The 17,500-nt window shown below is 37.2% G+C and overlaps 1 protein-coding gene across 1 annotated transcript in view; it reads left to right on the plus strand.

Moving 5' to 3' along the window:
* LOC119583721 (sodium bicarbonate transporter-like protein 11) overlaps positions 1 to 17,500 on the plus strand; it is a gene marked incomplete in the record, with an annotated part of 147,230 nt that overhangs the window by 101,639 nt on the left and 28,091 nt on the right. Inside the window, 2 exon segments of the mRNA XM_037932372.1 lie at positions 1,971 to 2,055; positions 12,588 to 12,711. Coding sequence (XP_037788300.1) covers positions 1,971 to 2,055; positions 12,588 to 12,711 — 209 coding nt within the window.

Consider the following 17,500-nt stretch of genomic DNA (forward strand, 5'->3'; position numbering starts at 1 on the left):
TTATCCCTCCTTCCCTCCTTCCCCCATTCTTCCCTCTTCCCCATTCTTCCCTCTTTCACTAATCCCCCCATACTACCCTCTACCCCGTCTACCTACGCCTCTCTTTCTCTCCCAACGCCCCTCGCCCCCCCCCCCCCTCCAACGCCCCTCATCTATATCTATTCATATATCCATCTATCAGTCTGTTCCATCCGACTGTCCTCTCCCTTGTATATCCAATTGTGGTTGAGCGAGCCTTGCCTGTTCGTTGATTATTGGCCTCATTGGATATTGCGAAGTTATTGGGACAGCGTGGACAAGTTAAGGCAGCGTAGCCGTACAATCTAAAAGTTTAGTGAAGACGTTAAGACTCTGAGGGAGGAGGGCGTCTTCGCTTCTTCCTCGACTCCTGAGGTCATGGGATGCTTTCGTTGCAGTCTTTGTTGTCGTTGTTTACGTCCTTCTCTCCCGTCTGTGTCCTTGTTTCTGTCCTTCTCGCCCGTCTGTGTCCTTGTTTCTGTCCTTCTCGCTTGTCTGTGTCCTTGTTTCTGTCCTTCTCGCCCGTCTGTGTCCTTTTTTTTTAGTTATGCCTAGTTCATATTCGTTCTTTGTTCTAGTTCTTGTTCTTTCCTCCCTCCCTGCACTTGTCCCTTTCCATCCACCCATTTCCTTTCCTTCACTTTTCCACCGTCTATCTCCAGCCATCCAAGTTTTGTTCTCGTCTTTCCCCGTCTCCCTTGTCCCTATCCGCCCTTCTGTTTCTTGTCCCAATCCACCCTTCCATCTCCTGTCCTTATCCGCCCCTCCATCCCATGCCTCTATTCCACCCTTCCACCTCTTGTCCCTATCCGCCCTTCCATCCCAGCCCCCGCCCCTCCTCGCCGGCCGCCCCACATCGACAACTGAAACAACGACACAAATAGCGGCTTGTCATAAACGTCAGCCGGCCCAGATTTAACACGTCCGGCGCGTCACCTGTGCCAGTCAGACGTTCAGGCGCCGCTGTTTATTACCTGAGAGAACCCGTTTGCTAAAGGAACTTGATAAGCCGAGCTCACGTGCCCCCAGGCGTGAGAGAAGTTATGCGCATCGGGTTCAAACACCAGATTCAAGACCACAGTGTCAGGACTCCAGATTCGGGGCCCCAGATTCTAACCCCTGGATTCAGGACCCCAGATTCACGACTCCAGATTCTGGACCCCGGATTTAGGACTCCAACTTCAGGCCCCCAGATTGATAACACCAGATTCATGACCACAGATTCACGACCCTAGATTCAGGACTCCGGATTTAGAACACCGAAACTAGGACTCCAAATTTAGGACTGCAGATTTGGGGCTCCCAAGTAGGGCTCCTCCACCCGGGCTGGCCATCATGCATTTCTAGGGCGAGCTCATAGTCCCTTCCACGTAATGAGGGGAGGCCATAACCGGGCGGTCGAGCTGGCGGGGGGTAATAACTCCTCTTTACTCTTTATGTATGTCGCTCGGGTCGCTGATGATTGCATGTGTCGGATGGGGCGGAGGAGACTATGCTTTTTGCGAGGGTTAATCCGGTCAGGATATTGACTAAAATGTTGGAACAGAGCCAGTGTAATTGGAGAATGGTCGGTACTTGGCTGAGTAGCCCATTCCGCAATAGTATCGTAGCTGAAATGGATACTTCATTAGGTATAGTCCGTGTTTACAGGATTGCGTCTGTATGATGTATTTATATATATATATATGGCGAGCACGCACTCGTATGTACATATTTACATATGTGCATGCGCTACTTTATTATTTATTATATATATATATATATATATATATATATATATATATATATATATATATATATATATATATTTTTTTTTTTTTTTTTTTTTTTTTTTTTTTTTTTTTTTTCTTTTTCTTTTCTTAACCAACCACATTGCATCTGTACGTCTCTGAGAGCAATTAGGAGAAGTCTGCTAAGAACAGATACATGACAGATGTTCGGTCTCTTTCCAGTGCACCTGCTGGCCCGCACCATCCAGGGCACCGCCACCTCGGAGAACGGGAGCTTCGACTACGACCAGTCTTGGATATGCGCGCTGTGAGTAACCCTTCGCTTTGGATCCGTTTCGGAGTTTCGTTCGATAGCTCTCTTGCTGGTTTGGGCTGTCTGTTTTTCTCTCTCTCTTTCTCTCTCTCTCTCTCCTTCTCTCTCTCTCTCTCTTTCTCTCACTCTCCTTCTCTCTCTCTCTTTCTCTTTCTCTCTTTCTCTCTCTCTCTCCCTACTCTCCTCTCTCTCTCTCTTTTCTCGTCCTCTCTCTCTCTTCTCTCTCTCTCTCTCCCTCCCTCTCCCTCTCAATCCCCCCTCCATTTAGTGTGCAATATCGAACCTGTTGATGTTGATCTCAACTCCTTTTTATTTTATCCATTTGTTTTCTCTCTCCGAAGATTCCCTTTTTTTATCGAGTCTTGTTATCCTAGTTTTGTGGATGACCTTTATCTTTAATCTAGCATTGTTGCCGAAGTTCAAAGGGGTGTTTTTAATCTTTTTCTTTTCTTTTGTATCCAGCGTTTAGTGGCCTGGTTCTTGGTGTTCGCGTTTGTCTGTTTTGGACACGAGTCTCGTCGGTGTTCCTGGCCCTGTTTTCTTGTTGTTGTTGTTTTTAGTCTGTTTGTTTGTTTATTTTGGTTTTAACTTTTTTTAATTTTTGTGTGTGTTTTCTACTGATCTGGAATGGCTAATCTTTGTTTTTTTCTCTCTCTACTTTTTCTCTTTTTCTCTCTCTTCTGGATATACGCATACGGACACGCACGCTCACACGCACGCACACGCTCACACGCACGCACACGCTCACACGCACGCACACGCTCACACGCACGCCCACGCTCACACGGACGCACACACTCACACGCACGCACACGCTCACACGCACGCACACGCTCACACGCACGCACACGCTCACACGCACGCACACGCTCATATACACACACACCATTATATATATATATATATATTATAATAATATATAATATAATATATATATATATATATAATTTACTATGGATTTCGAACAATGTTTTAAATCGAGAAGTAACGATCTCCAAAAGTCAGGAAAACGGAATGACGAGTTTACTTACAAATCCGTCAACGTAATCACATGGACTTCTTAAACACCCATAGGCATGTATCCCTTCGTTAGATTTCAGTCGATTTTATGATCGTTTGCCTTGGCGGAACAAGAGGATCAGACGAAGGATACTCACTGTTTAAATCCACGTTTTTCTTTGTAATCCGGCTTTTCCTTTTAATCATTCTTACCTTAAATCAGAGTACGGTCTTCTCTCAGTTGATTGCCTGAATAAAAGTTTTCAGATATGTAATTTATGTTGAATTATAATAGAAGAATAAGTGTCTTGATTTTTCTAAGCCGCCAAGATACCTGATTCAGGACGAGGGATTGCAATTAATGTATAGTGACAGCACTCAACAAGATTAGGATATGATGTATACGCACATACATAGAGTATATATATATAATTATAATATATGATTATATATATATAATATATCAATAATGTATTATATATATATATATAATAAATATTATATATTTATATATATATATATATATATATATAGATATATATATATATAATATATATATATTAATATATATATATATATATAATTATATATATATATATATATATATATATATATATATATTTATATATTATATATATATTATAATATATGATAGTATATATATATATATATATAAATATAAATATTAATATATTGATATATGTAAATATATTATATATTATATATATTATAATATATTATATTATATATATATATATTTATATATATATTATATATATAAAATTTTATTTTATAAAATTATATATAATTATATATATAATATATATATATTATATATATATTATAAAATAAAAAATATTATATATAAAAATATCTAATATATTTATATTTTTAGTTATATATATAATATATATATATTTATTTTATAAATAATTTATATCTATTATATTTATAAAATATATTTTTATAAAAGTATTATTATATCTTTTATATATATTTTTAAAATATTATATAAAATTTAAAATTTTATAATAAATTTTTTTTATATTATATATATATAATTTTTAATAATATATATTTTGTATATTAATTTATTTTATATTTTTAAAAAATATTATATAATTAAATTATTTATTTTATATTTTTTTCCCATATATTATTTTTTTTATATATTAATATATATATTATATATATTAATTATTATAATATTTTCTTTATAATATATATATATAATATATATTATATATTTATATATATTTTAATATATATTATATAATAATTTTTGTATTAAAGTTATATATATATTTTTATATCTTTTTCTATTTAATATTTGTATTTTCTTATATATATATATATATTATTAAAATTTATGTATTTTTTTTAATATTATTGTTTATATATATAAATATATATATATTATATTTTTATTTTATATATATGGGTATATATATTATATTATTTTATAATATATATAAAATATATTATATATATATAAAATTATAAATATAAATTTTATATATTATAATATTATATATCTATATATTATATTAATTTTCTTATATATATTATTTTTAATATTTTATATCTATATATTTATAATATATTCCCATTTTTTTCAATTTTATTATATCTATTATATTTATATATCTATTATTATATATATATTATATATTTATAAAATACCTTTTTCTATCATAATATATCTTATTATCTTTTTTATATCTCTTTATTCTCTTTTACTATCATATTTATCTCTATAAAATTTTATATATTTTATTTATCTTTATTTATCTTATTTTAAAATTTATTTTTTTTATATTTTTTTTTCTTTTTTATTTCTTTATATATTTTCTTTTTATTATTTTTTTCTTTTTTTTTTTTCTTTTTTTTTTCTATTTTTTTTATATTTTAATTTTTTTTTTTTTATTTTTTTTTCCCCCCCATTTTTTATCTTATATTAAATTTTTTTTTTTTTTTTTTTTTTTTTTTTTTTTAATTTTTTTATTTTTATTTCTTCCCTGCCCCTTTCTTTTTTTTTTTATTTCCCCCCACCCCCCCCCACACCCCCTTTCCCCCCCCCCCCCCACCCCCACCAAAAACCCCCACACCCCCCCACCCACCCAAAACCCCCCCCCCCCCAAGACCCCCTTTTTTTGGTGGGTTCCCCCTGAGGGAGTACAGAGGCAGGGTCCCGACATTTATATACAGTGCAAAACCCCCGCGCAAAACCCGCACATGGCCGAAAACGTTGAGGGATTTTTAAAATTTTTTAAGAAAAAAAGAAGTAAAATAGGGGCCCCAAAAAAGATGGAGGAGGTGTAAATGGTTGTGGCCCTTAAAACAGTGTTCCCCCTTTAAGATTCCAGGCACGTCCATACGCCCCGTGCGTCCCGGGGGGTAATTTTTTGGGGGGGGGTGAATGCAGCAAATGAGAGGTTTTTTAAAGGGGCAACCCTTTTCCCCCTCTCTCTCTCTCTTTCTTTCTTTCTATTTCTCTTTCTGTTTCCCCTCTTGGGGTCTTTCTTTTTTTTTTCTCCCCTCTTTCTTTCCCCTTTCTTTTTTTTTTTTTTTTCCCCCCCCCCCCCCCGTCCCTTTCCCCCCCCCCCCCCCCCCCCCCCCCCCCCCCCCCCCCCCCCCCCCCCCCCCCCCCCCCCTTTTTTTTTTTTTTTTTTTTTTTTTTTTTTTTTTTTTTTTTTTTTTTTTTTTTTTTTTTTTTTTTTTTTTTTTTTTTTTTTTTTTTTATTCCTTATCCGCCTTCGGGTTTCCCTTTGGTTTCCCAATCCAAAACCCTTTTCCCCTTTCCCCCTGCCTTTTTTCCGCCCCTTTCCCTCCACTGCCCTTTCCCTTCCCCCGTCCAATCTCCCTTCATCCTCCCCCCCTCCCCCCGCCTTTCCCTTTTTCCTTTCCTCCCCGGGCCCATTTTCCTTCCCCTCCTTCCTCCTTCCCTTTTCCCCCTTTTTTCCTTTCCATCCTTCCCCTTAAATTCTTTGGGTTCCCTTTCCCCTTCCTTTTCTACCCCTTCCCTTCCTGTTCTCCCTTTTTCCCTTTTCCCCTTTACTTCTCGCTTCCCCCATTTTCCTCTTAAAAAACCCCTTATTTTTTTTTTTTTAGGCCCCCCCCCTCTTTACTAGGCACCTTTTTTTAAATTTAATTTTTTTTTTCCTCGCCTTATTTTATGGGGGTTGTTTTTTTTTTCCCTTTTCTTTTCTCTTTTTTTCTCTTTTTTTCTGTCTCTTTTCCTTCACTCATTGCCCCTGTTCTTCTCTGTAGACTTAAATTCTAAGAACATACATCATTTTCCTTTTCCATCTTTCCCCCACCCTTCGCTCCTCTCCCTCTATCCCCTTATTCCCTATAACCTCGTTTACCTTTCATTTTTATACTTCTCTTTCTTTTTTCTTTGTTTCTCTCTTCTTCTCTCTTTTCGTTTCCTTTCTCTCTCTTTTTTTTCTTTCTCCCTTCCTTCCCCCCTCTGCTCTCTCTCTTCTCTCTCTGTCTTCTCTCATCTCTCTCTCTTTCTCTCTTCTCTTCTCTCCCTCTCCGCCTCCTTCCTCTTTTTTCCCTCTTTCCCTCTATCTTCCTTGCCCTCATTTCTTCAGTCCCCGGTCTTCTTCCCTTCTCTCCTCTTCTCTCTTCTCTCCTCTTCTCTCTCACACCCTCTTCTCTCTCTCCTCCATTCTCTCTTTTTCTCCTCTCTCTTTTTCCTCTTCTCTCTCCTCTCTCTCTCCTACTCTCTATCTTTTCCTTTTTCCCCTTTTCTTTTTCTCCTTCTTCTCTTTCTCTCTTTCTCTCTCCTCTGCCTCCCCCTTTTTCTCTCTCTCCCTCTCTCTCTCTCCCCCTCCCTCCCCCCCCCTCCCCTTCCCTCTCTTTTCTCCTCTTCCCTTCCCCCTTCCTTTTCATTTCTCTCTCTCTCTTCTCGTCCTCTCTCTCTTCTTCTCTCTCGTCTCTCTCTCTCTCTCTCTCTCTCTCTCCCTCTCCTCCCTTCTTCTTCTATCTTCTCTCTCTTTGGTCCCTTCCTCTATCCTATTCTCACTCTCTTTTCCTTCTCTCTCTCTCTTTTTCTCTTTCTCCTCTTTCTTCCTTATCTCTCTCTCCATCCCCCTCTCTCCATCTCCCTCTCTCTCCTTACCCGTCTCCCTCTCCTCTCCTCCTTCGGCTCTCCTCTCTCCTCCCAAACCTCTCTCCTCCCTCTCTCTTTTCCCCGCCCCCCTCTGCTCTCTCATCCTCCCTCTCTATCTCTCTCCTCCTTGCTTCCTCTTTTTCCATCCTCTTCTCTCTTCCTCTCTCTTTCTCTCTTCTCTCTCTCCTCCTCCCCCCTCCTCCACCCCTCCACTCCCCCTCGTCATCCTCCTCCATTAGGCAATCGACCCAGGCAAACCCCTTTTAAATCCCATTTTTTCCCTCCGAGCCAATCGTCTTGTTATCCAGGGGTCCCTTTACAACGCATTTGCCACAAGGGTTTTTTAACCCGACCACGTTAGGGCCCGGTTCAGGGCGCGGCTTTTAACACAGCCTCTTTTCCTTTCCGTTTTTTGCAGTCTTTTTAGGAATTTTTTAAGGGTGCTCTCACGGAAAGCTAAACTCCGCTCCCCACCTCTTTCCCGATAACTCAACGACACGCCGCTCACACACACCCAAAAATAAAAAATCAAAAAAAAACTAAAAAACTAACAACAACTAGAATACACCAAGTACGGACGACAACTTACATCACGAACACGCTCACACCAACGCAAGATTCACGAGGGCCTGACAGTTCACAAGTCGCACACGATCACTACGACTTCAAACACGCTATCAGCACGCCCCTACGGACAGCGAATAACGATTTGCACTAGGACGACAACCACCAGCAGACGAAGAGCACACGTTTACGACCACACTTTACGATCACGGAAGCTCTTTAAATCAGACTACCTTAAAACCCGGAGAAGAGCAACGTCAATAGCAACTAAAAAGTTCAGAATGTAAGAAAATAAAGAGAAAAGTTCATAACAAGCCAGCTCAAACCAATTCACAAAGCAAGTAAAGGCAACACTAAACAAAAATAAAATATAAATAATAATATAAATATATATATATATATATATATATTATTATATATATATATATTATATAGATAATAAATTTTATATAAAGTTAAAATAATTATAAATAATTATATTAATATATATATATTTATATATTATTAGATTATATATATTTATATATTATTATATATAATATATATAAAAATTATTTAATATATATTATTTATACATTATATTTTATACATATATTATATTTTACATATATTATATTTATTATATTTTATATATATTATATATTATATAATATTATATATTATTACTATATTTAATATAAATATATATTTTATATATATATATTTATATATATATTATATTATATATTATATATATAAAATATATATTATATATTTATATATATATTTTAATATATTATATATTATATATATATATAAAATTAAATATATATATATTTTATTTATATATATATATTAATTATATATATATATATATATATATAATTATATTTTTATTGTATATATTATATAAAATTTTTATATATATATTTTATATATTATATATAATATAATATTTTAAAATTATATATATAATATAAGATATATATATATATTATATATATTTTTTATATATATATATTTTTTATAAAATATGTATATAATATATATATATATATTTTATAATATATATATATTTATATATATATTATATTATATATTATTATATATAATATATATATATATTATATATTATTATATATAAAATATATATAAAATAAATATATATTTTTTATATATATATATTTTAAATTTTATATAAAATTATATATATATAATATTTATATTTTGATAATATTATATATATATATATATATATATAATATTATATAAATAAAAATATATATATATATTATAATTATCTAATTATATAATTATATATATATATATATATATATATAAAATATATCAAATATATAATATTTTATATAATATATATATATAATATATATTTTAAAATATCATCTATATCTAATAAAATTATATATATTATATCTATATATATATATATTTTTCTATATATATATTATATATATATATTTATTATATTATATATATATTTTTAAATATATATTATTATATTTTATATTTATAAATACATAATATTATATATATATATATAATTATATTCCTATATATATAAATAATTATTAAAATATACACACCCCACACACACGTTTGTATGGTGATACACACTGAGGCAGTGACAGAGGCAGGGTCAGCGACAGTGATATACAGTGCAACCTCCGCAGCAACCTGCAGCATGGCCGGAAACGTTGAGGGAGTTTCATATTTTCAAGAAAACGAAGTAAAATATGGCCCTAAAAAAGATGAGAGGAGGTGTAAATGGATTGCCTGAAAACAGTGTTCCATTTAAGATTCCAGGCACGTCCATACGCGCGTGCGTCGGGCTGTAGTTTTGGGGAGGAGGTGAATGCAGCAGTGAGAGGTTCAAGGTGCACTCTGCACTCTCTCTCTCTCTCTTTCTTTCTTTCTATTTCTCTTTCTGTTTCTCTCTCTCTTCCTCTCTCTCTTTTCTTTCTTTCTCTCTCCCTCTCTCTCTTTTCTTTCTTTCTCTCTCCCTCTCTCTCTCTTTCTCTCTCCCTCTCTCTCTCTCTCTCTCTCTCTCTCTCTCTCTCTCTCTCTCTCTCTTCTCTTTCTCTCTATCTCACTACCTCCCTACCTCCCTGAGACAGATACAAGAGAGAGATAAACAAAAAAAAACTAAAATACAGAGAAAGAGACCAGTAAAAAAAAAAAGCGAGAGAAAACAGAGGAAAATCATTACGGACACTAAACCAGCGGAGAGGCACAGTGCCATTCCGACGTCACAAGCTCGGCCATCACTGCCTGCTTAATCAACAAGTCATTAGCAAGGCCGCGTCCTCGGACCGTGACCCCGGAGGTTGCAGAGGCTGACGCTCGTGCAGTCCGGCGGGTGTCGAGGCCGAGCTGGGAAGGGGGGTGGGGAGAAGGGTGGGGGGTATTTTGGATTTTTTTTCTTTCTTTCTGTCTTTCCCTCTTCGGTTTTGTTTTTATTTTGTTTTTCTTCTTTTCCCCGTTTTTTGTTTTTTATTTTCAGGTTTTTCTTCGTTTTTTTTTTTTATTATTATTCCTCTCCATCTCCGTCTTTTATTTTCGTCTGTCTTCTCTTTTCGTTTTAAGGTTTTTCTTCGTATTGTTTTGTTTTTCTTTTTTTTCTCTTCGTTTCTATATTTTTTTTTCATCTTTCCTCTCTTCTCGTTACTTCTCTAGCCTTTCTTCGGGATTCTGTGTATTTTTTTCTTCCTCTTCATTCCCGTCTTTTCTTTAATTTTTCTTCTTCCGATTTTCTAGCTTTTCCTTGGGGTTTCTTGGTCTACTTTTCGCTTCCTCGTCCTTTTTTTTCTTTTTATCTTTTTTTTAGTTAAAAAGAAAAAAAATCACCTTCCTTTTCCTCTCTTTTTCTTTTTTTCTCTCTCTTTTTTTGCCTTTCTCTTTCTCTTTATCTAATTATCTTCTTGGACTTACCTTCTTTCTCGTACTTTTTCTTCCCACTGGACATCGCACTTTCCTCTCCTTACGTCATTTCCTGTATTATCCATTTTTTTATGTATATTTTTGTCTTTTCGTACTTTAACTTTCTCGTCCTCGGCATCTATTCTTATTACATCAACTTTATTCTTTATCTCATTTTTTTCTTTCTTTCTTGGCATTAATTTTCCTTTTTTTTTTTTCTCTCTATTAATATTTATTTTGTTGTTCCTTCCATTGATTCTTAGTCATTATTCTTCTACATTTTTTTTTTACTTTGGCTATTCTTCTGTCTTTCTTTCTTCCATTTTTTATCTTTACTCTTCTTCTATCTATTGCTATTTCTCTCTTTCTCTCACTCATTCATTATTCTCCTTCCCTTCGTTCCATGAATTATTCCTCTCTTTCCGTCTCTCTTCATTATTTTTCTACATTTTCTTCCTTTCCCTTAATTTGTCTTTTAAAATTTTCACCTTTCATATATTTATCTTTTTGTTTTCTTTCATTAATTATTCTTTCACATTTTTCTTCCTTCCTTTGATGATTTTTTTCATCTTTTCATAAAATATTCTTATTTTTTTGTTCCATTATTTTTTTTTCATTCTTTCTTCTATAAATTAATTCTATCTTCCCTTCCCCCTGTTAATTATATTACCTTTTTTTTTTTTGCTTTTTTTTTTGTTTATTTCCCACCACTTTTCTTCTTTTCATTATTTTCCTACACTTTCTTCTTTTTATTGATATTTTTTCTACCTTTTTCCCCTTTTATTAATTATTTCTCTACCCTTTTTTCCTTTTATTGATTACTTTTCTACTCTTTTTCATTAATCATTCGTTTACATCTTTTTTCTTTCATTAATTTTTCTCTCATATCTCTTCGTTTTTTTTTTTTTTTTTTTTTTTAATTTAACACTTCTGTCTGATAATTTTTTCGTCTTTTTTCATGATATTTCTACATTTTATTGTACTTCTTGTCATTCTTTTGTTGTTATTTTTTTCTTTTTCTTATCCTTCCATTGGTTCCTCCTACGTCTTCGTTTTTCTTATTTTCTTCTTCTTTTTCTTTCTTATATTCCTTCTCGCCATCCAGTACTTATCATATTTTACCTTTACTGTTTATTTCATCGTTATTATCTACTTCTTCCTCCTCTTTCCATTTTCATTATTTTAGTCCTTCCATTTTCCTTCGCATCGTCCACAACTATTTCTTCACCTTGTATTTACTCTTACTTTCTTGACATGACCTCGCTTCTGACGTGACCTCGATATGAACTCTCCGTGCCTAAGCTTGTTGACCTTTTCCCCTCGCTTCCGTTGACCTTTGTTAACCTTTCGTTGTATAAGATTGACCTTTTGCTCACCCGACGTGGCCTTATGTTGCAGCTTACCAGGTCATAGTTTGTTGTTGGCAATAAACCTTGCAACACATGTTCAACGTTGACTGGTTCATCGCTAAGCCTGGATAGCCCGACACGTGATGGCTTTATTGCAGTGCCGTCGCCCCCCCTTTGAACTTTGCAATACACTGAAGGTCGTTTCTCCCCCGACCTTTACCAGAGTGTATTTCACTTTTGATAATCAGCTTATCCTATCTCATGACTGATAAAAAAATATTCTTCGATTGATTTTCCACTGGCTTTCTTTTTTTAATGTCTTTTTTTCGTTGTATTTTTCTTCTTCTTTTCTGGAAGAAAAACCCACAATACAAAAACTAGATTTATTGAAAGTAAGACTGCAGTTTCGAAATCCACCTGGAATCCATCTTCAGGTCTTTTTTTTCTTTCTTTTTTTTAAGCTTTTTTTTCTGCTAAATTCCATTACTCGTTATAACTTCCAGCCTATCATAGTCCCAGTGCCCTCGACTGACCTGCATTCGACCTCTTGGTAACCTCTTCTGCCCTTTCGTCCACAGCGGGAACCTCCCATCCTTGCAGCGGCGACACGTGGCCATCGCGCGCCTCAAGCACCCCGCCAACATGGGTCGCACAAGCAAGCAGGTCAAGCTGTTTATACTCGTCCTATGTCCCAGCAAGGAGGTAGGTCATCGAGGCTTTATCGTGAGTTTGTAAGATTGTTTTTTTTTTATTATTGTTTTTGTTGTTTTAATACTCGCTCGTTCTTTCATTTTGTTTGAGTTTGGGGATATATACATTCTTCACTATTTCTTCTTCATATTTTAGTAATTTTGTTTTTCTTTCTTCTTTATTGAAGTGACTTATTCATACTCATTTATCTGTTCATTCATTTGCTGCATTTCATTAGGGCGCTCTCTTGTTTATAAATATATATATATACACACACCTTTTTGTTCTTCATTACAACAGTCACAATCACCCGTGCATTTATTCAGTCCGAGACCTTTTGTGTCTATTCAGCCCGGCCTGCATCGAATCTTTTCTTGCATAATTTAATGTTTGCTTTCCCTATGATTCGTGATTTCCGGAAAGTGTTTGAGAAAAAGGGGAAATGGAGTCATTTTTTTATAATTTCCTTAGTCGTTCGTCTTTGTTGGCATGTTTTTGTTTTGTTTTCCAATTTTATGTTTTTATTCCAGGGTTCGGTGCTTTGTTATTGTGATGAAGCGTTTCGAAAAGAATGTATTTTCGATGTATAGTGTGTTTTAAGGGGTGGGATTTATCTTGTGATGGAGCTGAACAGTATATGGCAAATTCCAGGTTTCATTTGATAAAGGCAAGGAACATTTATTTTTGTAAAGGATCCCAGTGGCGTATTTTCCATGGGATTTATATTTTAATTACTGATGCAAAACACAGGTGATTATGTGCGATATTTACACAGTCCATTTAATTACAATTGAATTTGGAGATAGCGTTTGATAGAATGTCACATTTTCCCCAAATGCTGGCACATGCAACATTCCACGGTACTTAGGCACTCGTCAGGGAGAGCAAGTCTGTCCTGCGCATGTTAGTTGATAACTTCGGGCAACTTCTTCAGCTCGTGGCGGTGCGGACGGAGAAGAGCGGAAATTGTGTTGTCCGTGGAAGGGACATTGCCTCAGATAACGTACACACTCCAGACCACCCTACACGTGTTTTTTTCGCAAAGTTATGTTCATCTCTTAGTTAGTCATTCAGGACGTGCCTACAAAAAAACATGTTTTACTGTCTATACATGCATTATTAATAAATTGGTTTTGAACATAGTTTCTGTAATTACAAATATATAAATAAAAATACAGAACCACATTTAAATTTGCTGTCATAGAATAAAGTCCATGGAACAGAGACGTTACAGTAATATAACGAAAACTTGTACAAGACCGTTGAGTTTTAACCTATAGCCGCACAGTTGATTAAAAGGATTGCAGAACTAGAACTGCATTTTCCTAGATTCGCTGAAGTGATTGATAGCATAACTTTACTGCTTAATCCCAGAGGCAGCAAGCAGTAAGTCAAAGAACTGGCGTATGAATCAAACGACTAATTAACAAGCACTGACACATGGATCACTTTCCGCAGTCACACGCGTATGCGGTATGGCGCGAGTGCTTTAGGGCGATATTTCTACGTAATTTCTTTAGCGGAATGTTCGGCCGTGTGGTTTTGTGTGACGGAGCCGAGTCAAGGCGCAGACAGCAGATCTGGAAGGTCGTGATGTCGTGACACATTCTACACAGCTGCGGCCTCCTTCAATGGGCGAGGGAGGCGACGCAGAATGTAATAAGAAGAAAGCGTTCTTGCGAGAGTGAGCGGGTTGTTCCCACACACTGACGCGTCGAGTGACCGAACGGCTGAAAGCAAAACCGGTTGAGTGGGAGGGGAAGGGAAAAAAGAGGGGAGGAGAGGGAGGGAGGGATAATGGGAGGCTGACTGAACTGATGACTGACTCATTGACTTTGACTGACTGGCAACCAGGTTGGCTGACTGACTAACTGACCGACCGACTGACCGACCGATTGCCTGACTGGCTGACTGAAAAACGAACAGATATAAAAGAGAGATTGCCAATAAAGCAGTTGATATTAGGGAGGAGAGAGAAAAATGCTAACACGAAAGGGACAGAGAGTGCGAGAAAGCGACCCAACCCCACCAACCGGGCCATTACGTGGTGGGGAAAGAGGGGAAAAAATTGGTTGATTGTGTCTGATCACGATGGCGTCGGGGAGGGAAGAGGGGAGGGGAGGGGAGGGGACGACACGAGGGGGAAAGGGCTGTAATGACCTCGTTATCTATGGGTTAATTATTTCAGCAAGTCATCAGCGGAAGTGTGTTCGCCTTGTTTATCATCCTGGAAGCACAAGGTAGGGTGGTGCGTGGCGAGTTAGCGAATTCATTATTGCAGGTGTTTGGCTCGTAATGCTCAAGATGGGGGAGAGAGAGCGCAGTCCCGGTCGTTGCTGGCGGTCGTTTTCGCTCTCTTGCGGTGGTCGTCCGATTCTCTAATTTGCATTTTTTTTTGGTTTATATTATGGTTTGTTAACCTTTGTTGTTTGGGTTGTGTGTGTGCGTGCGTGTGTGTGTGTGTGTGTGTGTGTGTGTGTGTGTGTGTGTGTTGTTGTGGTTGTTGCTGTTGTGTGGTGTGTGTGTGTGTGTGTGTGTGTGGTGTGTGTGTGGTGTGTGTGGTGTGTGTGTGTGTGTGTGTGTGTGTGTGTGTGTGTTGCGCATATGTGCAAGGAGAGCAGATATTTTTTTTTTCGTGTGTAATTATAGTTCTCCTCCTCCTTTCTCCTCTCCCTGTTCCTCGTCCTCCTTCTTCCTTATCTTCCCGCTGCACCTCCTCCTTCCTCCCTTCTCCCTCTTTTCTCCCTTACTCTAACCATTCTCCTTTCCTTCTTCCCTTCCCCTTTCCCTTGATTTTCTTTTTTTTCCGCACCTTTCCCCTCCTTCCTTTCCTCTCCTTCCTTTCTACTTCACCCTCCTCCATCCCCTTCCTCCTCCTCCTCCTCCTCCCTACCCCTCCCCCTTTGCTCCCTCCATTCCTCTCTACTCCTTTTCCTCCCCCACCCCTCCCACCTCCTCCCCCTCAACCTCTCCCCTCCCTCCTCCCTCCTCCCCCACCCCCTCCATCCCCCCTCCCCTCTACCTAACCCCGTCTCCCCTTCCCTTCTCCCCCTTCCCTCCCCTCCTCCCCCTTCCCTCCCCTCCTCCCTTCCCTCCCTCCCTCCCTTCTCCCTCCTCCCTCCTCCTCCCCTCTACCCCCCCCCCCCCGCCAAGTCTCGCCGGGCCGCCATGTTATTCCGTCTGCAGCGTCGGTAATTAGCAATCCCACGCCCACCAGCCGGACAGACCGTGGGCGTGGGAGGCAACATTGTCCATTAATTTCGCAAATGTTATATAGATTTTCGGGCCCGATTGCCGCCCGATGACCTCGCCGGGGCCACAAAGAGGCTGTTATCCCTGCATGAGAGGTTCATCAAAAGCTAGGTCAGATATTTCATTGTTGCTCGCTCTTGTTTCGGGATAATTATTAGCTTTTTTTTTTTTTTTTTTTTTTTTTTTTTTTTTTTTTTTTTTTTTTTTTTTTGGGGGGGGGGGGGGGGTTGTTGCTGCTGCTGCTGAGATTTTTTTGCTGTTATGGTTGTCGTTATTCTTAATTTGTTGTTTTTGTTGCTTTTATTAATGTCATTTTTATTATTATTACTGTTTTGGTTGTTACTATCATCGTCATTTTTTATGTTTGATTGATCTGTTGAACAAAATTACTGCCATCATTGGCTGACCTCATCATTACACCCACATCATTTCTAGCATTATTATTATTTTCCAACATTATCATTATTTCCAACATTATCATTATTTCCAACATTATCATTATTTCCAACATTATCATTATTTCCAACATTAACATCATTTCCAACATTATCATCATCATTTTCAACATCATCATTTCCAACATTATCATCTTCACTTCCAACATTATCATCACTTCCAACATAATCATCATCATCATTTCCAACATTATCACATCATCATCACCATCACCGTTTCGTCACTGTCGCAGAGGTTTCAAAAGGCTGTTTGTTCTTATTATTTTTTTCTCGTAACCTGAGCCATGTTTTGAAAAGTTTCTTAAGGGAATAATAAGGTGTTGGTTTCTGTTTACCGAAAGGAAGCCTACGGGAAGCTTGCTGGGCGGGAGGGGGGGGGGGGGTATGAAACTCCGTCTGTCCCACCCCTCTTCCCTCTCCGCTCCCCACCTTCCCTCTCCCCTCCCCACCTTCCCTCTCCCCTCCCCACCTTCCCTCTCCCCTCCCCACCTTCCCTCTCCCCTCCCCACCTTCCCTCTCCCCTCCCCACCTTCCCTCTCCCCTCCCCACCTTCCCTCTCCCCTCCCCACCTTCCCTCTCCCCTCCCCACCTTCCCTCTCCCCTCCCCACCTTCCCTCTCCCCTCCCCACCTTCCCTCTCCCCTCCCCACCTTCCCTCTCCCCTCCCCACCTTCCCTCTCCCCTCCCACCTTCCCTCTCCCCTCCCATCCTCCCTTTCCCCTCCCCATCCTCCCTCTCCTTCTTCTCATCCTTATTCTCCCTCTCCCCTTCTTTATCCTCCCTTTCCTCTCCTCATACTCCCTTTCCCTTCCAAATTTTCCTTCTTCCCATTTTTATCCTCCTTCTCCCGTCCCCATTCTCTTCCCTTTTATCGGTTGCCGTCTCGTATTACCTCACTTTATTTTGATGTTTATTATCCCTCTTCTTCTCCTTTTCCTTGATATTTTTTCTTATTTTTTGCTCATTGTTTTCCTTTATCTTTCCACTCTTTTCTCTCTTCTCTTTTACGCTTTTCTATTTACCTTCTATCTTTCTTTTATTTATTTTTTTTTCTATTCACATCATTATATCTTTTCACTTTCTCTCTCTCTCTCT

This window comes from Penaeus monodon, chromosome 17 (assembly GCF_015228065.2).
Source record: "Penaeus monodon isolate SGIC_2016 chromosome 17, NSTDA_Pmon_1, whole genome shotgun sequence".
NCBI lineage: Eukaryota > Metazoa > Arthropoda > Malacostraca > Decapoda > Penaeidae > Penaeus > Penaeus monodon.